At 45.2% G+C, this 22,604-nt stretch overlaps 1 protein-coding gene across 5 annotated transcripts in view; it reads right to left on the reverse strand.

The window, feature by feature from the left end:
• The window catches only part of LOC110529865 (ena/VASP-like protein), a 71,861-nt gene that overhangs the window by 39,233 nt on the left and 10,024 nt on the right, over positions 1 to 22,604 (reverse strand). For 2 of the 5 annotated variants that reach the window (XM_036985383.1, XM_036985382.1), the window contains exon 1: positions 14,023 to 14,868. The exons of 1 other annotated variant lie outside the window; for it this stretch is intronic. In XM_036985383.1, the coding sequence (XP_036841278.1) occupies positions 14,023 to 14,132 (110 nt within the window). In that variant the 5' untranslated portion in view covers positions 14,133 to 14,868. Of the gene's footprint in view, positions 1 to 14,022; positions 14,871 to 22,604 lie in introns of those variants that run through there. 2 more of the 5 variants (XM_036985381.1, XM_036985384.1) reach the window with 2 other exon arrangements.

Genomic DNA, 22,604 nt, shown 5'->3' on the forward strand with positions numbered 1-22,604 from the left:
TTGGTTTCATCAGACCAGAGAATCTTGTTTCTTTTTCTCATGGTCTGAGAGTCCTTTAGGTGCCATTTGGCAAACTCCAAGCGGGCTGCCTTTTACTGAGGAGTGGCTTCCGTCTGGCCACTCTACCATAAAGGCCTGATTAGCAGAGATGCTTGTCTTTCCGGAAGGTTATTCCACCTCCACACAGGAACTATGGAGCTCTGTCAGAGTGACCATCGGGTTCTTGGTCACCTTCCTGACCAAGGTCCTTCCACCCCCGATTACTCAGTTTGGCAGAGCAGCCAGCTCTAGGTAGAGTCTTGGTGGTTCCAAACTTCTTCCATTTAAGAATGATGGAGGCCACTGTGTTCTTGGGGACATGCAACGCTGCATAAATGTTATGGTACCCTTCCCCAGATCTGTGCCTCGACACAATTCTTCTCGAAGCTCTATGGATATTTCCTTCAACCTCATGGCTTGGTTTTTGCACTGACATGCACTTTCAACTGTGGGGCCTTATATAGGGCCTATATTTGGGCTCCAGAGTGGCACAGCGGTCTAAGGCACTGCATCTCAGTGTTAGAGGTGTCTATACAGACCCTGGTTCGTTTCCAGGCTGTATCACAACAGGCTGTGATTGGGAGTCCCATAGGGCATTGTCATTATGGGGTATTGTGTGTAGATTGATGAGGAATTATTTTTTTAATCATTTTTGGAATAAGGCTGTAACGTAACAAAATGTGGAAAAAGTGAAGTGGTCTGAATACTTTCCGAATGCACTTAATGTATTTATTTATTTTCCCTAAATAAGCTTTGTTGCACAATTAAATGACAATACACTACATTTCAAATAGTCAGCAATAATCGAATGAATTCAGGGCTTGTAAAATTATACCTAAGCTTAATATAAGCCTTCCACAATTATACTCACCACTAATGTATTCATGTATTATTTTATTTAAAAAATGGTTTAACCCGCTTTTTTGCAATAATCACTTATCTGGCTTCCAAGTCTGTCTATGAAAATGGCCTTTTTTTGTTACAAATAACCATAACCGTGCACAATGCACACCCACGAATAACGGCCAACTTCATGTAGCAGACATGATAGAAAATGAACACAAGCCTCGTAAACAAATCTCTCAAGCACAATCCCACATGCTAGTGGGTAGCCTGCTGATCTTCCTATTTCCAGTCTAGAACAGTCGAGCTGTTATGAACACACCCTCCTCCTGTTTGAACAGCATGCCAGCGTGTCCACTTTCTTCAGATGTTGAAACCAAGTGGCCTGCCTGGATAAGAAGATGCTCATTTCTCAGAATGATGACTTGGCCAATTCCTTCTAGAAATGTGTCTATTTGTGTTAATCGCTCATGTATAAAACATAGACTAGAGAGCTAGCACATAGCACTTTGTGGCTAAAATACTGCAAGCGGTATGTCACATGGTACTGCAATGCCAAAAGATACTGGTAAGCAACACGTTTCCTCTTTTGTCTGTGTCAACGCCGTGCACGACAGAAACTGAGCATTCATTCTCGAAAATCAATGTTTTAGTAGGGTCTGCTGTGTGTCAATCCTGGGAGTCCGGGACATGAAAAGGATATCGTCACCTTTGTTGTTGTAAAGTGGCAGGGGGAGGGGCTTGGTGTGCGTGGAGATGAGACCCAAAATGACAACATAAAAAACAAACAATTTTGCACTAAAACATACATTTGAATTAATGGAATTAACCCGATATATAACAAAGCCCTGGTGTGTGCACTGCTTCCAACATCAAAGCAGCAGCAGCATTAACATTTAGAACTGTGACACACACTAGTGATAGGAGACTAACCCTAAGCCCTGGCTAAACCTAAGCAGCGTTTACAGACAATGCGCTAAAGACAGCTAAATCGCTGCAATCCTATTCCAGCCACTGATTGCCAATTATGATAATTATGTGCTACTTTAGCCCCCTTGCTGCAAGTATTAGTCACTCCTAACCACAGATCTGGGATCTGATTACCCTATGTCCAGTTGTTACTTTATGCACTGTAGAGGTAAAAAAAAAAAAAAGGCCTAACCCTGAAACAGTGGTTAGGGGCAACTTCATGCTACTCACTCTGGGGTGTGTTTGAGCCTTTGAAATCCATTTCTGGACCCTTTTCTGTGGGTTATGATAGTGGATGTGGCGTGTGTCTGTGTGTGTGTGTGTGTCTGTGTGTCTGTGTGTGTGTGTGTCTCTGTGTGTGTGTGTGTGTGTGTGTGTGTGCCTGCCAGTGAAAATAGCTCTGCGAAAGCCTTCTGCAACATGGCAGGACACAGACAAAGTTATGAGTCAGGCTGTTATTGGAAGTCTGTTATATAAGCTGCTTGCTTGCGTATTTGGGGTTTGGTGGTGAAGCGAGGGAGTGAGAGAGAGACGGAGGGAGGGAGCAAGGGAGAGAGGAAGGGAGAGCCAGGAAGGGTGAGAGAGAGATGGGGGAGTTTTTCCCAAACATACTCTTCTACACATCTAGAGAGCAGAGATAGAGTTGTGACTGGACATGGAATTGCTCAGTTTTAAGACATCTGGCAGATTACATTGTGAGATATTGTGAAATGTATCAGGGATTATTATTTTGCTTACCCACTCTGTCCATTTATTTGGGTTAGCCCTGGGATTGAATAGTCTATTTGGGTTAGCCCTGGGATTGAATAGTCTATTTGGGTTAGCCCTGGGATTGAATAGTCTATTTGGGTTAGCCCTGGGATTGAATAGTCTATTTTGGTTAGCCCTGGGATTGAATAGTCTATTTGGGTTAGCCCTGGGATTGAATAGTCTATTTGGGTTAGCCCTAGGATTTAATAGTCTATTTGGGTTAGCCCTAGGTTTGAATAGTCTATTTGAGTTAGCCCTGGGATTTAATAGTGTATTTGGGTTAGCCCTAGGATTTAATAGTCTATTTGGGTTAGCCCTGGGATTGAATAGTGTATTTGGGTTAGCCCTGGGATTGAATAGTGTATTTGGGATAGCCCTGGGATTGAATAGTGTATTTGGGATAGCCCTGGGATTGAATAGTCTATTTGGGTTAGCCCTGGGATTGAATAGTGTATTTGGGATAGGCTTCGCAAAGAGAGACAATTCTGTTCGGAAGGAGAGGGAAATCCCTATGGTCCAGTACTCATGCAGTGGAGACATGCAATATCTTGACCCAGATGTGTCGTGACCTGTGTATTAGAGTGGTGTTCTGTTTGGTTGTGTGTGTTGTCGTTGGAGTGTGTTTTTGTCTAACATAGTGTCTGACTGTGTGTTAGAGCCTTGAGAGCTTGACGTGTGTTTTGGAGTGTGGGTGTGTTTCTGAGGAGTGTTTGAGAGCCTGGAGACCGGGATGCAGACTGCACAGACCATGCACGAGCACACACGCACACACACACACACACACACACGCACACACACACACACACACACACACACACACACACACACACACACACACACACACACACACACTCTCTCTCTCTCTCTCTCAGTTCCTGCTGCAGACCCCCTCACTTGGCTGCAGAGAGACCACGCAAGAGCACGCTAATCTGTTGGCATGACAACTGGGGCGGAATATTTGGCTGAGGAAGAGAAGATGAATGAGCTACAGTGGCTGTGATGTGATATAAATAAAAATGTCTTCCCCGAAAAGCTTTCAGAAGGCTTCAGAAGACAGACAGACAGTCAGTCTGTGCTGCTTTAATTACAGACAGAGCGGAACGATGCTAGATACACACAAGTAGAGAGGGTTTGCCGCATCCTCTAGTCGTCAAAAAGCTTTTAAAGCCCAATGTGGAATTAACAATTCCACAATGAACACTGCATGGTGATGAATCACGGCCACAACATCTGTTTGGTGAGTAGGCCTAGACTTAATGATTCTGATCAAAATATGCTTGTTGTCTTTATCAAACCAATGTTTATGCATATTTTCAGTGTGTGACCTGTCTATGTGTAGGGGGGGTCATAGCCTAGCCTTAGGCTAACCAATTCTAAATGGCACTAGCAGTTCGCAAGGAGCCAAAGTGGAAAATAGACAGGATGTAATTATACCAAAACCGTTGTTGGAACACATATTTCCCTACTCCAATCAACCAGTCCATTTTTGAACGTGCGATAAAGCTGTCATCAGTCTTGCAAGGAATGTAGCTTCTGTATCTCATCAGTGTCTGTGTTCTTATAGAATTGTACTTCTGCAGGTTTACAGGAGCTTGTGTGTGCACTCAGTAGCACGCGTGTGTAGAGGGAGCGGTCGGAAAGCAATTGAGCGAGTGGATAACAAGTCTAGATCACCTTCACTCCACGCACAGAGGCGCATGCAATGAAAGCTCTCCCCCGCATGTCATTTGGCAAATCAAACCATAACTCTATCCTCCTGATTCCTGCTTACAAGCAAAAACTCAAACAGGAAGTACCAGTGACGAGCTTAATACGGAAGTGGTCCAATGTAGCGGACGCTAAGTGGACACTAGCACAGACTGGGTTAAGTGGGCATTGTGTCAAGAAGCAGTGCGGGTTGTGTTTCGGAGGACGCACGGCTCTCGACCTCCGCCTCTCCTGAGTCTGTACGGGAGTTGCAGCGATGAGGAAAGACTGTATAACAACCAACTGGGAAGAAGAAAAGGGGTATACAATTTTAAAAAGTCTGTGTGACCAATAAAATGTGATTTGATTTAGGTTGTTGGGAACCTTATGGAGGTCAATTTGGACAGAAGAACGGTATAAAACGAAGGCTTGGAACGGGGTCTGAATTTGTAGTTCCTGCTGACAGCCTGCGAGCAGTGCGGAGAGATGAGAGCACCTTCAACTGCTTCCCACAGATGATGACATAAAACATCTAAGAGTTTCCTAAGCAAAGTGTCACGCTGAGAGTTTGAAAAGAGAGGGAGAGAGAGAGAGGAAAATAAGTGATGGGGTTCCAGGGAAACCGTGTTGGCGGATAAACGAGTGTCTAACGTGAGGCCTTAAAGGTAGCTTTCACCTCCACGTCTGATACACTTTGGCCAAAAGCCATAGATCAGGGATGGCCAAGAACTACTGGCTGTGTAGACTGGCAGGCGTGTTACAGCAGGGCTGGAGCAAAAGCCTGAATGAGAGGAGGGTTGGCCATCCCTGTCATGCTGAGTGTGTCAAACTCTGTTCGAGATTTAGAAATTCAAAGGGTGGCATTTTCACACTAAGGGCTGGAATGTTCAATGGAGTCTCTAAGAGAAACCCCATTTAAAGTGTATTTTTTGGGGGCCAGGTAAAAAGATGCTTAATCTGGTTCTGGGACCCCCCCCCAAAAAAACAATTATTAAAAGTCAAAATAGAATTTAGAATGCTATTGTGAAGGCAAATAATTTAGTGAAGGGGTAATTTGGTGCCAACAAACTTTTTAGCCAAAGTCTGGGTGGATGGCTCATCAGATCTCGAGGCTTTAAGTCGATACACAAACAAACAGGCCTTCGATCGGTCATACCTTGGATTACTCTTAGTCTACCCATCTCAAGAAGAAAAGCACAACGATCAAATTAAACTCTAGATCTTGGCCAACCAAATCTTGGTTAAGATTGCCTCCCCTCGTAAAACCCAGAGGTTTACGTCACGACAAGAGAGAGGAGAATGGGAAATAACTGGGAGCTCCCGAAGCAAAACAATAAGTATTGTGTGGCTGCCAGGCCAGTCCAATTAAGGAGCCTGAAATGAATAAGGAAGAGTGACAAACTACATCTACAAACTACATCTACAAACTACATCTACACCAGATATTCAGCCTCTCTTGGAGGAAATCAAAAAAGCCCACTTAGTCATAAAGTCTTGCTCAGTCTTAGAGCAGGGTCAGAGAGAGAGACACATTCCTGTCTGTCTAGTTAGTTTTCATGGGAAGATGATCTCGTACTAATGAGTATTCACTGGAATGTGTAATATGGAGTCTACTGCTACCGCACAGGCTATGTCTACCTCAACCGGAAATGAGCAGTTTTGCTTTACGCACATTAGGAGACCTAAATAAGGTGGTCGTGGAATGTGTGTGTGTGCGTGCGTGCATGCCTATCATTCTTCCAGGGCTCCCTTGAGAGAGAGCGAGAGAGAGAGATAAGAGAGATGGAGGTGACTGAGGGTGGGAGTGCTGTCAGAGTCATACCATGAACACAGATACTCACAAACCTTTTTCCCCTCTGCTAGGGATGGAATGAGGGACAGTAAGAGTGAGGGATGAAAGAATGAGGGATGAGAGAAAGGATGAGAAGGAGATCTGAGGAAGGATGAGAAGGAGATCTGAGGAAGGATGCGACCTTCCCTGGGGCTGCTTTCTCCAGCATGACGTAATTTAACTGATGGCCCGTAACCGCGACGACAGACAGACACACACACACACACACACACACACACACACACACACACACACACGCACGCACACCCACACACACACACGGCTAATTCAACTTGAAACGTTATATTTGATGACGGTTGAGCGTTTGACCGAGGCCGTCTGGGCTAAGTGCTCACTCACACAATGAAACTGGCAACACAGTCAGTCTGCTTCCCTTTACTTACAGTATGACAGAAAGCCATCCCTCGTCTCTACTCACACAATGGTTGGGTCTGCAACCTGCAGCCCAATCTGGATATCACTGCAACTTCTCTGTTTTACATCTATTGCATCATTTTACAGTGTATTTCTTGCATGGCAACCACATGTGTGGGGACATTTTCCATTATTTGACATGAGTCTTAGGCAGACAGACAGACACTTCCTATTCCCAGGAGAATCGTACAACAGGAAAACTTACTATCACTTACTAATGTCCAGTCCAGTAGCATGAGGCTTTAATCATGATCTTTAGAATGGGCTGAATGATAACAATGAATCAGTTAAAAGAGGTTTGGGTCTCTGTTACTTTTGGGGGATAGTAAATCCCTTACAGCGATAGAGAGGAACTGAGAGAGACAGGGAGAGAGAGTGAGGGTCAGAGAGACAGAGAGAGATAGAGAGAGAGGGTCAGAGAGACAGAGAGAGATAGTGAGGGTCAGAGAGACAGAGAGAGAGAGAGAGAGAGAGAGAGAGAGAGAGAGAGACAGACAGACAGACAGACAGACAGGCAGACGGAGTGAGAGAGAGAGAGAGAGAGAGAGAGAGAGAGAGAGAGAGAGAGAGAGAGAGAGAGAGAGGGAGGGAGAGAGAGAGATACAGAGAGACAGATGGAGTGTGAGAGAGAGAGAGATGGAGGGAGAGAGATAAAAACAACTAATATGCAGATGGAAAGAGGCCCAACCCTCAGGTTTTAGCAGGAGGATAAATGGGTCTGATGAGAAAAAGAGCATCCTCCTCACTTCTCTCTCCTGGTCTGTTGGAGCGCCTGTGGAGCAGACACACACACACACACACACACACACACACACACACACTTCGGAAAAGGTTAGATTTGCTCTCTTGGCTGTGTGTGTGCTCCTGTGGTGTTGGCCGATGCTGGTTGTCGTGGTTACCTGGCATTATTCTGGGATGCACAGCCTCCATCACCATGGAAGCCAGGCAGGCGCAAAACCCCCAGAATCCTTCACAAAGGCTTTTCTAAGGCGTGTACTACTCCTTGACTACCTTTTAACCCATATTATTTCCATCACACCATCTATCGCTCTCTGACTCTCTCTCTCTCTCTCTCTACAACCATCACTCCCTTTCTCTTTGTATTTCTGCCTCTGCTCCCTTCCTCCATCCTCTCTTTTGCTTACCCCTGCTTTTCTCACCATCCCCCACTCTCACCCCCCCACCCCCCCTCTCTCTCCCATTCCCTCTCTCCCCCTCTGATTTCCCTGCTGTTTTTTCCCAGCATGCATTTTCCCATTTGAATTCCTCTCAGATTTCCTCTTTCCTATTTTCTATCTGTCCCTTTATCTCTAATTGTCTCTCCTTCCATCGCTCTCTCTCTCTCTCTGTACTAATAACCTGGGTATTGATCCAGCTGTAGAAAGCCGTGTCCATTTCCTGCTTAGTGGGAGTCAGCTGACACACTCTACTCCAACACACACACACACACAGAATCACAGAGCGAAGAGGAGGGATACACCCCATGCACACACACACACACACACACACACACACACACACACACACACACACACACACACACACACACACACACACACACACACACACAGCTGACAAAGTGCAAGGGAAATCACAATGAGCCTACAGTATGCATCCGTAAACAAGGAAGGACAATACAACAGACACCAGTGGTTCAATTAGTGGTTTAGGAAACATGAATACAGCTAAAGGGGTTGAAATTATTTTGTGAAAGTTAAGCAGACTTGAAAGACTTTTTCATCTTTTCACAGCGTGATGGTGATTTCGGCGTGTTTCTCCAAAGTGTTGGAGATGAGAGGATGTGCCGGCCAGCAGGCTGCAAACACCACGCAGGCAACTGGGAATGTGTGCCACAGACTCTCTTTCTCTCTCCCTTCTCGCCTTATCCCTCCGTCTCTGATAAGTCTCCCTCTGTTCGCTCTTTTCTCCGCCTCTTCCCTGTTTGTCTCTCTCTTTCTTTCTCCCTCATTCCCCCCGTCACTGTGCTAACAGTATCCTGACTGAAGCAGTGACTGACTGCCAGGGCCTCGTCCAAATCAAACAAGAGTGAAGCTATTATCCCTCCGACCACAGAGACCCATGCTGGACATCAGTCAGAGGAAAACCACATCGTATGCTGACTTTTCCTTCGTGCCTTTTACAGTAATACGAGACTGAACTGTGTCTGAATAACCTGTATATTTACTCAAATCCCTCTAGCCTTCTAGCCAAGTGCGTAAAGGTGCTGGTTCTCACAATTGTACCGCAGCAGGGATCATGTATTAGAGGTGGTATTGTAAGGAATGCCAGTACTTAAGTAGTGGAAATTTCGAGGTGGTGGTTTTCTGTACTTCTACTGCAACCACTGCTCTAACCCCTGTATCTGTAACTTCCTGTAGCCCTCACTGTAAATTACTGTAGCTACATAGCCCTCCTGCCTTAGCTGTAATTTACTGTAGCTACATAGCCCTCCTGCCTTAGCTGTAATTTACTGTAGCTACATAGCCCTCCTGCCTTAGCTGTAATTTACTGTAGCTACATAGCCCTCCTGCCTTAGCTGTAATTTACTGTAGCTACATAGCCCTCCTGCCTTAGCTGTAATTTACTGTAGCTACATAGCCCTCCTGCCTTAGCTGTAATTTACTGTAGCTACATAACCCTCCTGCCTTAGCTGTAATTTACTGTAGCTACATAACCCTCCTGCCTTAGCTGTAATTTACTGTAGCTACATAGCCCTCCTGCCTTAGCTGTAATTTACTGTAGCTACATAACCCTCCTGCCTTAGCTGTAATTTACTGTAGCTACATAACCCTCCTGCCTTAGCTGTAATTTACTGTAGTTACATAACCCTCTTGTCTTAGCTGTAATTTACTGTAGTTACATAACCCTCCTGTCTTAGCTGTAATTTACTGTAGCTACATAGCCCTCCTGTCTTAGCTGTAATTTACTGTAGTTACATAACCCTCCTGTCTTAGCTGTAATTTACTGTAGCTACATAACCCTCCTGCCTTAGCTGTAATTTACTGTAGCTACATAGCCCTCCTGCCTTAGCTGTAATTTACTGTAGCTACATAGCCCTCCTGCCTTAGCTGTAATTTACTGTAGCTACATAACCCTCCTGTCTTAGCTGTAATTTACTGTAGCTACATAGCCCTCCTGCCTTAGCTGTAATTTACTGTAGCTACATAACCCTCCTGCCTTAGCTGTAATTTACTGTAGCTACATAGCCCTCCTGCCTTAGCTGTAATTTACTGTAGCTACATAACCCTCCTGCCTTAGCTGTAATTTACTGTAGCTACATAACCCTCCTGTCTTAGCTGTAATTTACTGTAGCTACATAACCCTCCTGTCTTAGCTGTAATTTACTGTAGCTACATAACCCTCCTGTCTTAGCTGTAATTTACTGTAGCTACATAACCCTCCTGTCTTAGCTGTAATTTACTGTAGCTACTAGGGGTATGAACATTTAAACGTTAAAATGTTTCAACTAAGTTGGGATCCTTAACGTTAAGAAAAATCCCTAACCTGAAACACAATATTTACTCCTCCCACATAATTAACATCACAGTGCAGTTATCATCAACCATTATTTCCCATGTTATAGCCTAACTAGACGATATGGCTATAAAAGCCTGGGGGAAGTTGTGTAATTGAAAATAAAACCAGCGAGGGAGAGGCAAACTTTCGGCTACTTTGGTGAATTTGCAAGACAATTAAGACATTGCGAGATGCAGATCACCAAGACATATGTCCCTACCTCGCCCTGGCCTGCCTGCTCTTTCTCTCTGCTAATGACACAAGTGTGTGTTCAGTCTGTTGTGTGTAGAACATCCTAGTTTAGGAAAGAGTGGTCTGCGCACAGGCAGCAGGAAGGCTAAGATGCACAGTTCTGGTCTCCTAGTGATGGAAGTTAGTCCCGCTTCAGAAAAGGCATGACTTTACAGACTGTTGAACTCCCGTCCAAGTCTCCAGGGAAGGTTTATTGTCAGCGTTTAAAAAGCCGTAGTGTCGTCTACCCTAACAGACAAACAAACATGCCATAGCCGAGGCGCTTTCAAGGGGCCACATACGATTGATTATATCTGAAAAGGGTCATCGATACAGTAGATACCGGTAACCTACTGTAATTTCATATTATGAGACAGAAACCTACCCCGTGCTCGCAAGACCGGTCCCCTGAATCGCCTAAAATAGTATGTTAAATAACGCGATTTAGCAAGACATTGTGTAGAAAGAAAACGCATCTATTTACCCTACCATGAAAAAAACAAACAGCATAAACAACACAGCAGCACATCAATCAGCAACGTTTATTGTCGTCGGGGAAACAATAGCACATTATATGCCAGAACAGAATAGGACTGTACAGAGTCAGTCTTCTGACGCAGCACCTTTTTTTAATGGTCTGAAAAGTCATCAACTATCCACGTTACTGTTGCTGCGTTCTGTCTGTTAAAGGGCTGCGGTAGATATACAGTGCCTTGCGAAAGTATTCGGCCCCCTTGAACTTTGCGACCTTTTGCCACATTTCAGGCTTCAAACATAAAGATATAAAACTGTATTTTTTTGTGAAGAATCAACAAGTGGGACACAATCATGAAGTGGAACGACATTTATTGGATATTTCAAACTTTTTTAACAAATCAAAAACTGAAAAATTGGGCGTGCAAAATTATTCAGCCCCCTTAAGTTAATACTTTGTAGCGCCACCTTTTGCTGCGATTACAGCTGTAAGTCGCTTGGGGTATGTCTCTATCAGTTTTGCACATCGAGAGACTGACATTTTTTTTCCCATTCCTACTTGCAATACAGCTCGAGCTCAGTGAGGTTGGATGGAGAGCATTTGTGAACAGCAGTTTTCAGTTCTTTCCACAGATTCTCGATTGGATTCAGGTCTGGACTTTGACTTGGCCATTCTAACACCTGGATATGTTTATTTTTGAACCATTCCATTGTAGATTTTGCTTTATGTTTTGGATCATTGTCTTGTTGGAAGACAAATCTCCGTCCCAGTCTCAGGTCTTTTGCAGACTCCATCAGGTTTTCTTCCAGAATGGTCCTGTATTTGGCTCCATCCATCTTCCCATCAATTTTAACCATCTTCCCTGTCCCTGCTGAAGAAAAGCAGGCCCAAACCATGATGCTGCCACCACCATGTTTGACAGTGGGGATGGTGTGTTCAGCTGTGTTGCTTTTACGCCAAACATAACGTTTTGCATTGTTGCCAAAAAGTTCAATTTTGGTTTCATCTGACCAGAGCACCTTCTTCCACATGTTTGGTGTGTCTCCCAGGTGGCTTGTGGCAAACTTTAAACAACACTTTTTATGGATATCTTTAAGAAATGGCTTTCTTCTTGCCACTCTTCCATAAAGGCCAGATTTGTGCAATATACGACTGATTGTTGTCCTATGGACAGAGTCTCCCACCTCAGCTGTAGATCTCTGCAGTTCATCCAGAGTGATCATGGGCCTCTTGGCTGCATCTCTGATCAGTTTTCTCCTTGTATGAGCTGAAAGTATAGAGGGACGGCCAGGTCTTGGTAGATTTGCAGTGGTCTGATACTCCTTCCATTTCAATATTATCGCTTGCACAGTGCTCCTTGGGATGTTTAAAGCTTGGGAAATCTTTTTGTATCCAAATCCGGCTTTAAACTTCTTCACAACAGTATCTCGGACCTGCCTGGTGTGTTCCTTGTTCTTCATGATGCTCTCTGCGCTTTTAACGGACCTCTGAGACTATCACAGTGCAGGTGCATTTATACGGAGACTTGATTACACACAGGTGGATTGTAGTTATCATCATTAGTCATTTAGGTCAACATTGGATCATTCAGAGATCCTCACTGAACTTCTGGAGAGAGTTTGCTGCACTGAAAGTAGAGGGGCTGAATAATTTTGCACGCCCAATTTTTCAGTTTTTGATTTGTTAAAAAAGTTTGAAATATCCAATAAATGTCGTTCCACTTCATGATTGTGTCCCACTTGTTGTTGATTCTTCACAAAAAAATACAGTTTTATATCTTTATGTTTGAAGCCTGAAATATGGCAAAAGGTCGCTAAGTTCAAGAGGGCCGAATACTTTCGCAACGCACTGTAACTTCATTGCCTGAGTCTACCGGTCATACACACGTAATAGGACCACTATTCTGCATTATGAACTGACGTGGAATTGTGTATATTTTTCCTTCAAATGTGTTTTGGATAACCGATCAAATAAATGTCAGTTTAAACGGTAAAGAAGAATTGTCCAGTTATCACATCCCTCGTAGAAACATACCCGCTGGGCCTGGCTGTGTTAAAAGCTGCTTACCAGAGGGAAAACTCAGTGAGTCTGTTAAAGCTGATCTAATCATCAGTTAGAGAGGAGAAATCTGACCAGTGATCACACACCAGATTACTACTGGGCGAAACCTGAAACCGGTGGACGGATGGAGGGATGGCTGACACAATGATAAATTACTGATTGCAAGGATAAAGGGGAAGAGTGTTTGGGTGCCAGACAGACATAAACTTGATAAAGATAGTGCCCGAAGACAAAAAAAAAAAACACTGCACAAAACATTGAGCATGTGTCTCAGAGCATTCTGCAACCATGGCGAAAGTGGCAACATCAGGGAAGGATGCTCCAACCCACCATGGGAGCTGCAAGCGTTTACGAGGAGAAGAGAAGGATGAGAGGAAGAGGAGGAGCAGCAGGCAGAGAGAAAGGAGAGGGCAGACGGAAAGAACAAAGAGCACTGGTCTCTGCCACAAACAAGCTACAGCTAACACACACACACACACACACACACACACACACACACACACACACACACACACACACACACACACACACACACACACACACACACACACACACACACACACACACACGGCTGCAGCCCTCAGAGACAAACACAACACAACAGCACCACTGTCATCACCCCAGCAGTCTTGGCAAGCTTCTTCACAAGCATCAATGCCTCCTCCTCTCTTCTCTCCTCCTCCCTCATCCCCTATCAGGACCTAGACATTGACTGCACAGCTTACACATTAACATTCTACCCCAGCCCCTCTGCAAGGACAACCATTCACAGCTGGCACATAGAAACACAATGTATGGAACAGAACTGACACGGCTGTCCATTCCACAGGATAGACATGTACATTCATTCTGTACATTGGATGTCTATTTATACATCTATTTGCAATCCCATCAAGGACCCTGTTCTCTAATAGACACAGGGCTTGGCTATTGGTAGCTGCAAATCTCTACTGCATAGGCAATATGATTATGAATGATGTCATTTGAGATGCAGCCAATAGGAAAGTAGATACCAGCTTGACTGTGCTACTGTATGCTGCTCTGTTACTATTGCTCATTGCAAATTGGCTGTGGTCCTCACTAATGCGCATAGCATTACAGTATTACTGTCTCCCCAATGGTAACCTATCCAACCCAGTGTAGCACAGCATCACAGTAACCTACCCAGTGTTACCCAGTAGCCTACCTGACTTTAAACTCCTGCGCTGTGACCTGGACCTGGGCACCAGCAGGCACAGCCTCAGTACAGTAGATCTGAGGGAAGTAGAACCGGTGGGACTGCACGTTTATATCCATGGTGCTAGCTACCTCACATCAGACGCACAGCACAAGCCCAGCTACAGGAAAGATTCAAGGATTTATCTAGTTTCTCCGTGTCTCTTCTGATTCTTCTTTCCTTTCCCCTGGTCTGTCCGTCCAGGCTGTGGCGTGAGTTAACGATAGAGGTCAGAGGTTAGCGATGGCATCCCAGTAATTCCCTCTCTGCGTCTCCGCACCTAATGGGGTTGCCGTGGATTCACAGTCACAGCAACGGAGAGATACAGCCGGGCTTCCCCCTCTCTGCCAAATACACAGCACCCCCCTTTCCTCCCCTCTCTTCACTCGATCACCTCTGCTGGCTCCTCACAGACACACGAACCTATTTCTCCAGTAACAACACAGCAATTCGCATGGAGCAGGACAATAAATACATACAAATGAAAGAACAAAGACGCGTCCAATGACAACGCCTTGAGGAAAGAAAAGGACGCAAACAAAACAACTCTTTTGGGTCCTTTTTCACCAACGCATCCTTTGCCACAGCAGATATTTTAGATGAGGTGGGGGAGAGAAAAAGAAGAGAGAAAATAAAATAGGAACAGAGAAAAAAGGGAATAAATGAAAAGCGATAGAGCAGCCCTCAGAGTCTGAGAGCACTGAACGAGAGACGAGAGGAGAGCCCTTTGGGTTTTTTGCCGGTCGAGTGAGTGAGCGAGAGAAGGAGACAGAGAGAGAGAGAGAGAGAGAGAGAGAAAGAGAGCAGTAGAGCAAGAAAGGGTTGCGGTAAAGTGAAAGAGAGCAAGAGAATGGTAGAGAGAGAGAGAGAGAGATTCACAGTGCTGTGAGGCGTTGCCCTCACACTGCCTCTCCTCTGTGTGTCTCACTGGATTACAGCCTCCACTTCCATCCCTCCATCCCTCTCTCCCCTCCTCCCTCTCCCCCCTCCCCTCCCCTCCCAGCTGTGATATGAGCAGTTGGCCGCCAGCCCCAGAGGCTGCTGGTCCTCTACTCCCCCTCCTCACATCCCTCTCTCCTCTCCTCTTCCGGCGCTCTGATTGGACGGAAACAGGGATGCGTAAGCCCGCACGGAGCGAGGGATGAGGAGAGAGCATAGTAGAGGAGGAGTGACTGTTGTTAATTCATCCGATGGCTCCCGTCTTTCTCGCGTCTAATTCGAGGTGGCATGCCAGGGTGGGGTGGAGCTACAATACACACACACACACACACACACACACACACACACACACACACACACACACAGCTTACATAGAGAAACACACACCGGTGGGTAAATAGAGATACCAATGCGTCTCTCGCTCAAATAAATATCTGAACCACAGATATATGAACCGATATGGAAGTACTTAAGAGTACTGTACGCAACCTCTCATTGCCACACTGCCATCCCAAATGCCTAACAAATGAAGCGTAGTCCGTTCAGAAGGGAAACCCCGAGTGTGGCTGATTGCGTCAGCTGATATTACACCAATTGGGTTCACACTCTAATTACACGTCTATTCAGTCTACCAGCACTACACACGCTTCCTCCACGCCGGATGTCACGTGCTTGCCGTGTTGCTATGACTAGCGACCACACTCTGCGCCAGCTGTTTCTGATATCCCACCACCACCCCCAGCCTCCACCTGTCTGCGTTTCTTTCATCGAGGGATTTGGGTTTAGCCTATCGCGCTCACTACTTCTTATCACGCTTGGCTCTGGCAGTAAGCTACCCTGACGGAGCCCTAACGCCAAACCACGCAGTACTATAGTGTGGAAGGAATGATAAAACGGGCACGTCGTTTTGTCTTTCTGAACTGACCATACTGCGTTTCTTAGACGTCACACACCCATTTAGGGATTTCGACTGCATATCCCGTCCATTTCTGTCGACGTCACTCACTCTGGTTGGAAGCGGAAAACGACTTCAAAAGAGCCCGCGGTAAAAACCACTGATCGGTTTAACACGTAGGTATCCATCCCATGATCCAGAGGACCGTAGAGGTTAGATTATATATCTGATATTACCGGGGAGAGCTCCATCATCTCATCTGCGGCTCAAATATCAAACCACCCCACTAAATCCCTAGGCTGCATCGACACATTCCCCCGAAAGGGAAAACAGAGGAGGAATTCATTCTATTCCTATGGAGACAGGTTCCCATCTCTTTCAACAGTATTAGTAGCACTCGTCTAATTCTCTCTGTCATGGACCGTTCGATTATTATTGGTGGTTGATGTGGTTGAAGCATTAAGGCGGAGTACAATACAGTACAGTGGGAATGTTTCTGATCAAGCAATTGATTCTTATCAGTATCCTGTGATTCTTATAAACAGAGATACAGTCTATTTAACTCAGACAGTATGAGGGCACAAGGCCAGACCCAGATGCAGACACGGGAGGCAGATGGTTTGAGTCTTTGATATTTATTACATCCAAAAGGGGTCGGTAAGAGAATGGTCATGGACAGGGAAATGGTCAAAACCAGTTCAGAGTCCAGGAGGTACAGAGTGGCAGGCAGGCTCGAGGTCAGGGCAGGGCAGAATGGTCAGGCAGGTGGGTACAAAGTCCAGAAACAGGCCAGGCTCAACACCGGGAGGGCTAGAAGAAGAGAATCGAAAAGGCATGAACACGGGGAAAACCACGCTGGTTGACTTGGAACATACAAGACGAACTGGCACAGAGAGACAGGAAACACCGAGATATATACACCGGGGATAACAAGCGACACCTGGAGGGGGTGGAGACAATCACGAGGACAGGTGAAACAGATCAGCATGTGACAGAGTGACTATTAGAATGGAGCCACCAGTCGTTATGTGCCTGTAGTACAGGGACTGTGACTTGAGTCTGTTGTTGTGTCTGTGCTCTGAAGAAGAAGCTCAGGTCAATAAAACCGAGAGGCTGCCCCCATTCACCAAACTGCTCCCCTGACAATAGAAGGCTCCTGGAATAAATGTGTTGGTCTCAAGCAACACACTGATTCAGACAGAGTACAGAAGAAAAACAGCATTTCAACCACACTGGTCCAAGCCGAACCAATCCAATCCCTCTGTCAGTCTGCCATCCAATCTCTATCTTTATTGAACTAGTAGCAGTACTATCGCCCCAACTAGGGCTGGGCGATATTCAGCATCATCAATACTGGTATGGAGCCACATACGGGTACAGATTTATACAATATCGTCTTTAACAATATGTTGTGACAGTGCTAAATGAAATGAAAAGGTCTATAAACTGGACTACTTCACTAGAACTTTCATTGCTCAGAAACAGAAAAAAAAAGGCTCAAATACCACCATGCTGTCAAGAATGTGAAAAATATTGTGATAAGATGTTTGACCATGTCGCCCAGCCTTAATTTCAATCATATACTGGTCTTTGTCAGGCAGAGTCTTCATCAAAGCTGAGCAGACAACCTCTCTGGCCAGTCTCTGCCATCTCTGTCTTTATTGAGCTAGTAGTAATGCAACAACATTTCAACCGAGCTGAGCTGAGCAGACAGTGTGCCATGGACACAGGCTGTGTCCAATCAGAACCTGGTGATCTGTGACTGCTGACACAATGAACTCTTCGTGAGGGCATTATCTAGTCTTTACTGTCCATGGTGTGTCTGTGTCTGTCTGTCTGTCTGTCTGTCTGTGTGTCTGTCTGTCTGTCTGTCTGTCTGTCTGTCTGTCTGTCTGTCTGTCTGTGTGTCTGTCTGTCTGTCTGTCTGTCTGTCTGTGTGTCTGTCTGTCTGTCTGTCTGTCTGTCTGTCTGTCTGTCTGTCTGTCTGTCTGTCTGTCTGTCTGTGTGTCTGTGTGTGTGTGTGTGTCTGAGCGCTAGAGTGTTACTATAGCAGTCAGATCATTCACATACCGCAGGGGAGACAGCGTTCTTTTTTTATATATTTATTTTTTCAATTATTTTGGGGGGATTGTTTTTTTTCCCCACTCTATAGTCAACTAATTCAACTAATTCAATGAATATGGCACTTTATAAAAAAACAAAAGCAGTTCATACAGTCTCATAGATCATCATAGAATGTTATGATGGGGGAGATGGCCTTCTGTCCAACACAGGGAAAGGGAAATAGGGATACCTAGTCAGTTACACAACTGAATGCATTGAACTGAAATGTGTCTTCTGCCAGAAGGGAAGTGCAGGGCGTGTGTGTATGTATGTGTGTACAGACAGCTGTCCCTAAGCTGATCCTTGATCAGGTTTAACGGCTCTCTCCAAGGTCAGAGACCTGACGAGCCGTGGGATTGGGCAGGAGTGACAGCTGCAGCAGCCAATCAGATCCATCGCCTCTGCTGCCAATCAACACCCTGCCACAGCTGATTTGGCAAGCGCTCTCACAGGGGGAGGAGGGGCAACGTCAGGTTTAGAGTGGACGCCTTCTGCTAGTGCTGTTGAATCCCCTGCACTGACAGAAACCTTCCTTCCTATCTGCTTCATTCATTATATTAATGGTCTCACTGTATTTAATGGCCTTGTTCCAACACTCGCAAGGCTAGCAATGCTTTATTAGTGTCACGCACGCAGTGCTATGTAACGCCCCACATGTAGAAGTATAGCGCGTCACACTCCCTGTCATACAAACAAGCACACACACACACACACACACACACACACACACACAGTCAATCAAAATCAAGACAGTCACCACAGGCGCAGGTTTACGAACACATACATGTTTACTGTAGGCTACACAGCTTCAGAAATTCAACAACAGTTTTCATCATTGACTGAAGCCTCACTTCACAACAGACCAAACACCAACTGTACAAGGTCTGCAAAGTGTTTGTTATCAAGGCTGTTCTATTAGAGCTACTACCGTTTCTCAATGCTCTACACAATGACACCGAACGGACAGAGGGCGGAAAAGGAGGAGAAATGTCAGCCTTACACGTAATCATCCAACGAGTACATGGCCTCAGAGAGAAGGAGAGGAGAGACAATTCTTAATGAGATGCAAGGAGGGAGGAGAGGATGGAGGGGAGGAAGAGGGGATTCAAATCTGTCAAGGAGGAGGCCAATGCCGCTCCTCTCACCCCGATTCCTGACATATACACACAGATAGAGACAGACAGAGAGAGAGAGAGAGAAAGAGAGAGAGAGAGAGACAGAGACAGAGAGAGACAGAGAGACAGTGACAGAGAGAGCGAGAGAGAGAGTTAGAGAGAGACAGTGACAGAGAGAGAAAGAGAGCGAGAGAGAGAGACAGCAAGAGAGAGACAGAGAGAGAGACAGTGACAGAGAGAGAAAGAGAGCGAGAGAGAGACAGAGAGAGAAAGAGAGCGAGCCAGAGAGAGAGAGAGAGAGCGACAGAGAGAGAAAGGAAGTAAAGGAGAGGGAGTATAAAGATCTGTGACGTCCCTTGTCTTCTTGGGTAACTCACACATGCTCATCCTCTCAGGGGATTGAACGGTCTTGGTACACACAGACACACAAACTGACACACACTCTCTCTCTGACACAAATGCACACATAGGCCTAGAGGATGAATCACACAAGCTGATCTTTTTAATTACCACACACTGCAGGGAGCTGGCAGATGGGATATAGGGAAAGTGTGTGTGTTTGTGTGTGAGAGAGAGAGAAAGAGAGAGAGACAGAAACAGATGTTGGAAGGAGAGGACCAAGATGCAGCATGGTAAGTGTCCATGTTAGAGTTAATCGATAAGCTGAACACTGAAACACACCGTAAGCACAACCGAAACAGTCCTGTCTGGTAGCGACACAGAGACAGAAAACAACTACCCACAACTCAAGTGGGAAAAACAGGCTGCCTAAGTATGGTTCTCAATCAGAGACAACGATTGCCAGCTGCCTCTGATTGGGAACCATACCAGGCCAAACACATAGAAATGGAAAACATAGAACACAAAACATAGAATGCCCACCCCAACTCAAGCCCTGACCAAACTAAAACAGAGACATAAAAAAGGAACTAAGGTCAGGACGTGACAGAGAGAGAGAGAGAGAGAGAGAGAGAGAGAGAGAGAGAGAGAGAGAGAGAGAGAGAGAGCGAGAGAGAGAGAGAGAGAGAGAGAGAGAGAGAGAGAGAGAGAAAGAGGAGGGGGGTAGAGTAAAAGGGGCTCATTTTCTCTCATTCACTAAGACTTGATTACCTCTGATTGTTCTCTGTGGATTATTCTGACACAATACACTGCAAATGTACAATGCGCTTTTACGATCAGAGTGACAAGTTACAACTTATATTTGTAGCAAACAGAGTGGAGAGATAAAAGTGGCTACATTGGACCTTTAACGTGCTATGCTGCATCAGTTGGGCTTTCTTTTCAAAAATGGCTAGGTAGGTAATTAAGTAATAAGGAGGTGTGGGATATGGCCAATGTATCACGGCTAAGGGCTGTTATGCACGACGCAACACAGAGTGCCTGGATACAGCCCTTAGCCGTGTTATATTGGCCATATACCACAAACCCCCTGAGGTGCCTTATTGCTATTATAAACTGGTTTCCAACGTAATTAGAGCAGTAAAAATAAATGTTTTGTCATACCGTGGTATACGGTCTCATATACCACGGCTTTCAGCCAATCAGCATTCAGGGCTCAAACCACCCAGTTTATAATTAACGTTAGTTAATTAGCTAATGTTTAAGATAAGAGTTTATCAGGTCGTGGGAGCCCAAATCGATCCAAATGAAGCATGCATAACCGATTCAACCTTTACAAAAAGCCAGTTCAATAACGTTTTTTACTCATATTCATTTTTTTTCGGCCTTCTGAAAATACATCTGATCTGTTGCGACTGAATTGGTGCGTTCTCTCCTGACTGAGTATGACATTGACCTGCAAGTCCTGTTTGGCCCTGTCCGGGGGTGTCCTCGGGTGGGGCCAGTGTCTCCTGACCCCTCCTGTCTCAGCCTCCAGTATTTATGCTGCAGTAGTTTATGTGTCGGGGGGCTAGGGTCAGTTTGTTATATCTGGAGTACTTCTCCTGTCCTATTCGGTGTCCTGTGTGAATCTAAGTGTGCGTTCTCTAATTCTCTCCTTCTCTCTTTCTTTCTCTCTCTCGGAGGACCTGAGCCCTAGGACCATGCCCCAGGACTACCTGACACGATGACTCCTTGCTGTCCCCAGTCCACCTGGCCGTGCTGCTGCTCCAGTTTCAACTGTTCTGCCTTATTATTATTTGACCATGCTGGTCATTTATGAACATTTGAACATCTTGGCCATGTTCTGTTATAATCTCCACCCGACACAGCCAGAAGAGGACTGGCCACCCCACATATGCTCTCTCTAATTCTCTCTTTCTTTCTCTCTCTTGGAGGACCTGAGCCCTAGGACCATGCCCCAGGACTACCTGACATGATGACTCCTTGCTGTCCCCAGTCCACCTGACCGTGCTGCTGCTCCAGTTTCAACTGTTCTGCCTTATTATTATTCGACCATGCTGGTCATTTATGAACATTTGAACATCTTGGCCATGTTCTGTTATAATCTCCACCCGGCACAGCCAGAAGAGGACTGGCCACCCCACATAGCCTGGTTCCTCTCTAGGTTTCTTCTTAGGTTTTGGCCTTTCTAGGGAGTTTTTCCTAGCCACCGTGCTTCTACACCTGCATTGCTTGCTGTTTGGGGTTTTAGGCTGGGTTTCTGTACAGCACTTTGAGATATCAGCTAATGTACGAAGGGCTATATAAATACATTTGATTTGATTTGACAACAACTGTGTGCACAGTGCGGAAGACGCAGAATCTCATGCCAACGGGAGGTAGGCCTAGTGATGGGACGTTAGGCTCTTTTAACTGACTGATCTTTTGGACTCGTTCAGTCAAAAGAACAAATATTTCGACTAATTTCGTGCATTTAAGCCAGTAACACAAAGAGCACGCAGGAACCCCTACCGGGGAACAATGAACTGAAAACGCGAAAGAGTCATGATTCTCCAAGCCTCTCGCTCACACGTCGTTCGCCATGGTGGGCTTCTTGAAGCTGTCATTTGTGACTAAGACTTGTAAACGTGTGCTTTAAACAACGCACATTTGTTGATTGCTAGGCATACAGATGCGATTATTTCTTGATACATTTTAAATGAGGTCTAGCGGGAGCCGCAACCAGACTTCCAATAATCAATTCATTGCGTTCATTCGCTCACCATGTGATCAGTTATCAGTTTTAAATTCAGCAGGCTATCATATGAACTAGACTTTTCGAAGTGCCATCTTTCTTTTATTATTTTGGTGTGCTTTAGTATGGTTCTCAATGCACAATCACCTTTTTTCCCCCCAATCCCATCGATAAAATAATTGTATTTAAGTCACACAAGTTTTACTGTACGTGAAGTTTCAAATGCATTTGTTATTACAAAATGTGTAATGTGATAGGTATTTTAACATGACACGTTTTTTTTTTACACACAAAAAAAAACGTTTTTAGATTTTATCAGTCATTTTTCTGAAATGAAGGGGATGATGACGCAATCTTTACGAGGGAGAATTATCTGATTTTATTGGTCCTCAACTCATGGCTCAGACACTTCATACAGGATAAA

This window comes from Oncorhynchus mykiss, chromosome 8 (assembly GCF_013265735.2).
Source record: "Oncorhynchus mykiss isolate Arlee chromosome 8, USDA_OmykA_1.1, whole genome shotgun sequence".
NCBI classification, from domain to species: Eukaryota; Metazoa; Chordata; class Actinopteri; order Salmoniformes; family Salmonidae; genus Oncorhynchus; species Oncorhynchus mykiss.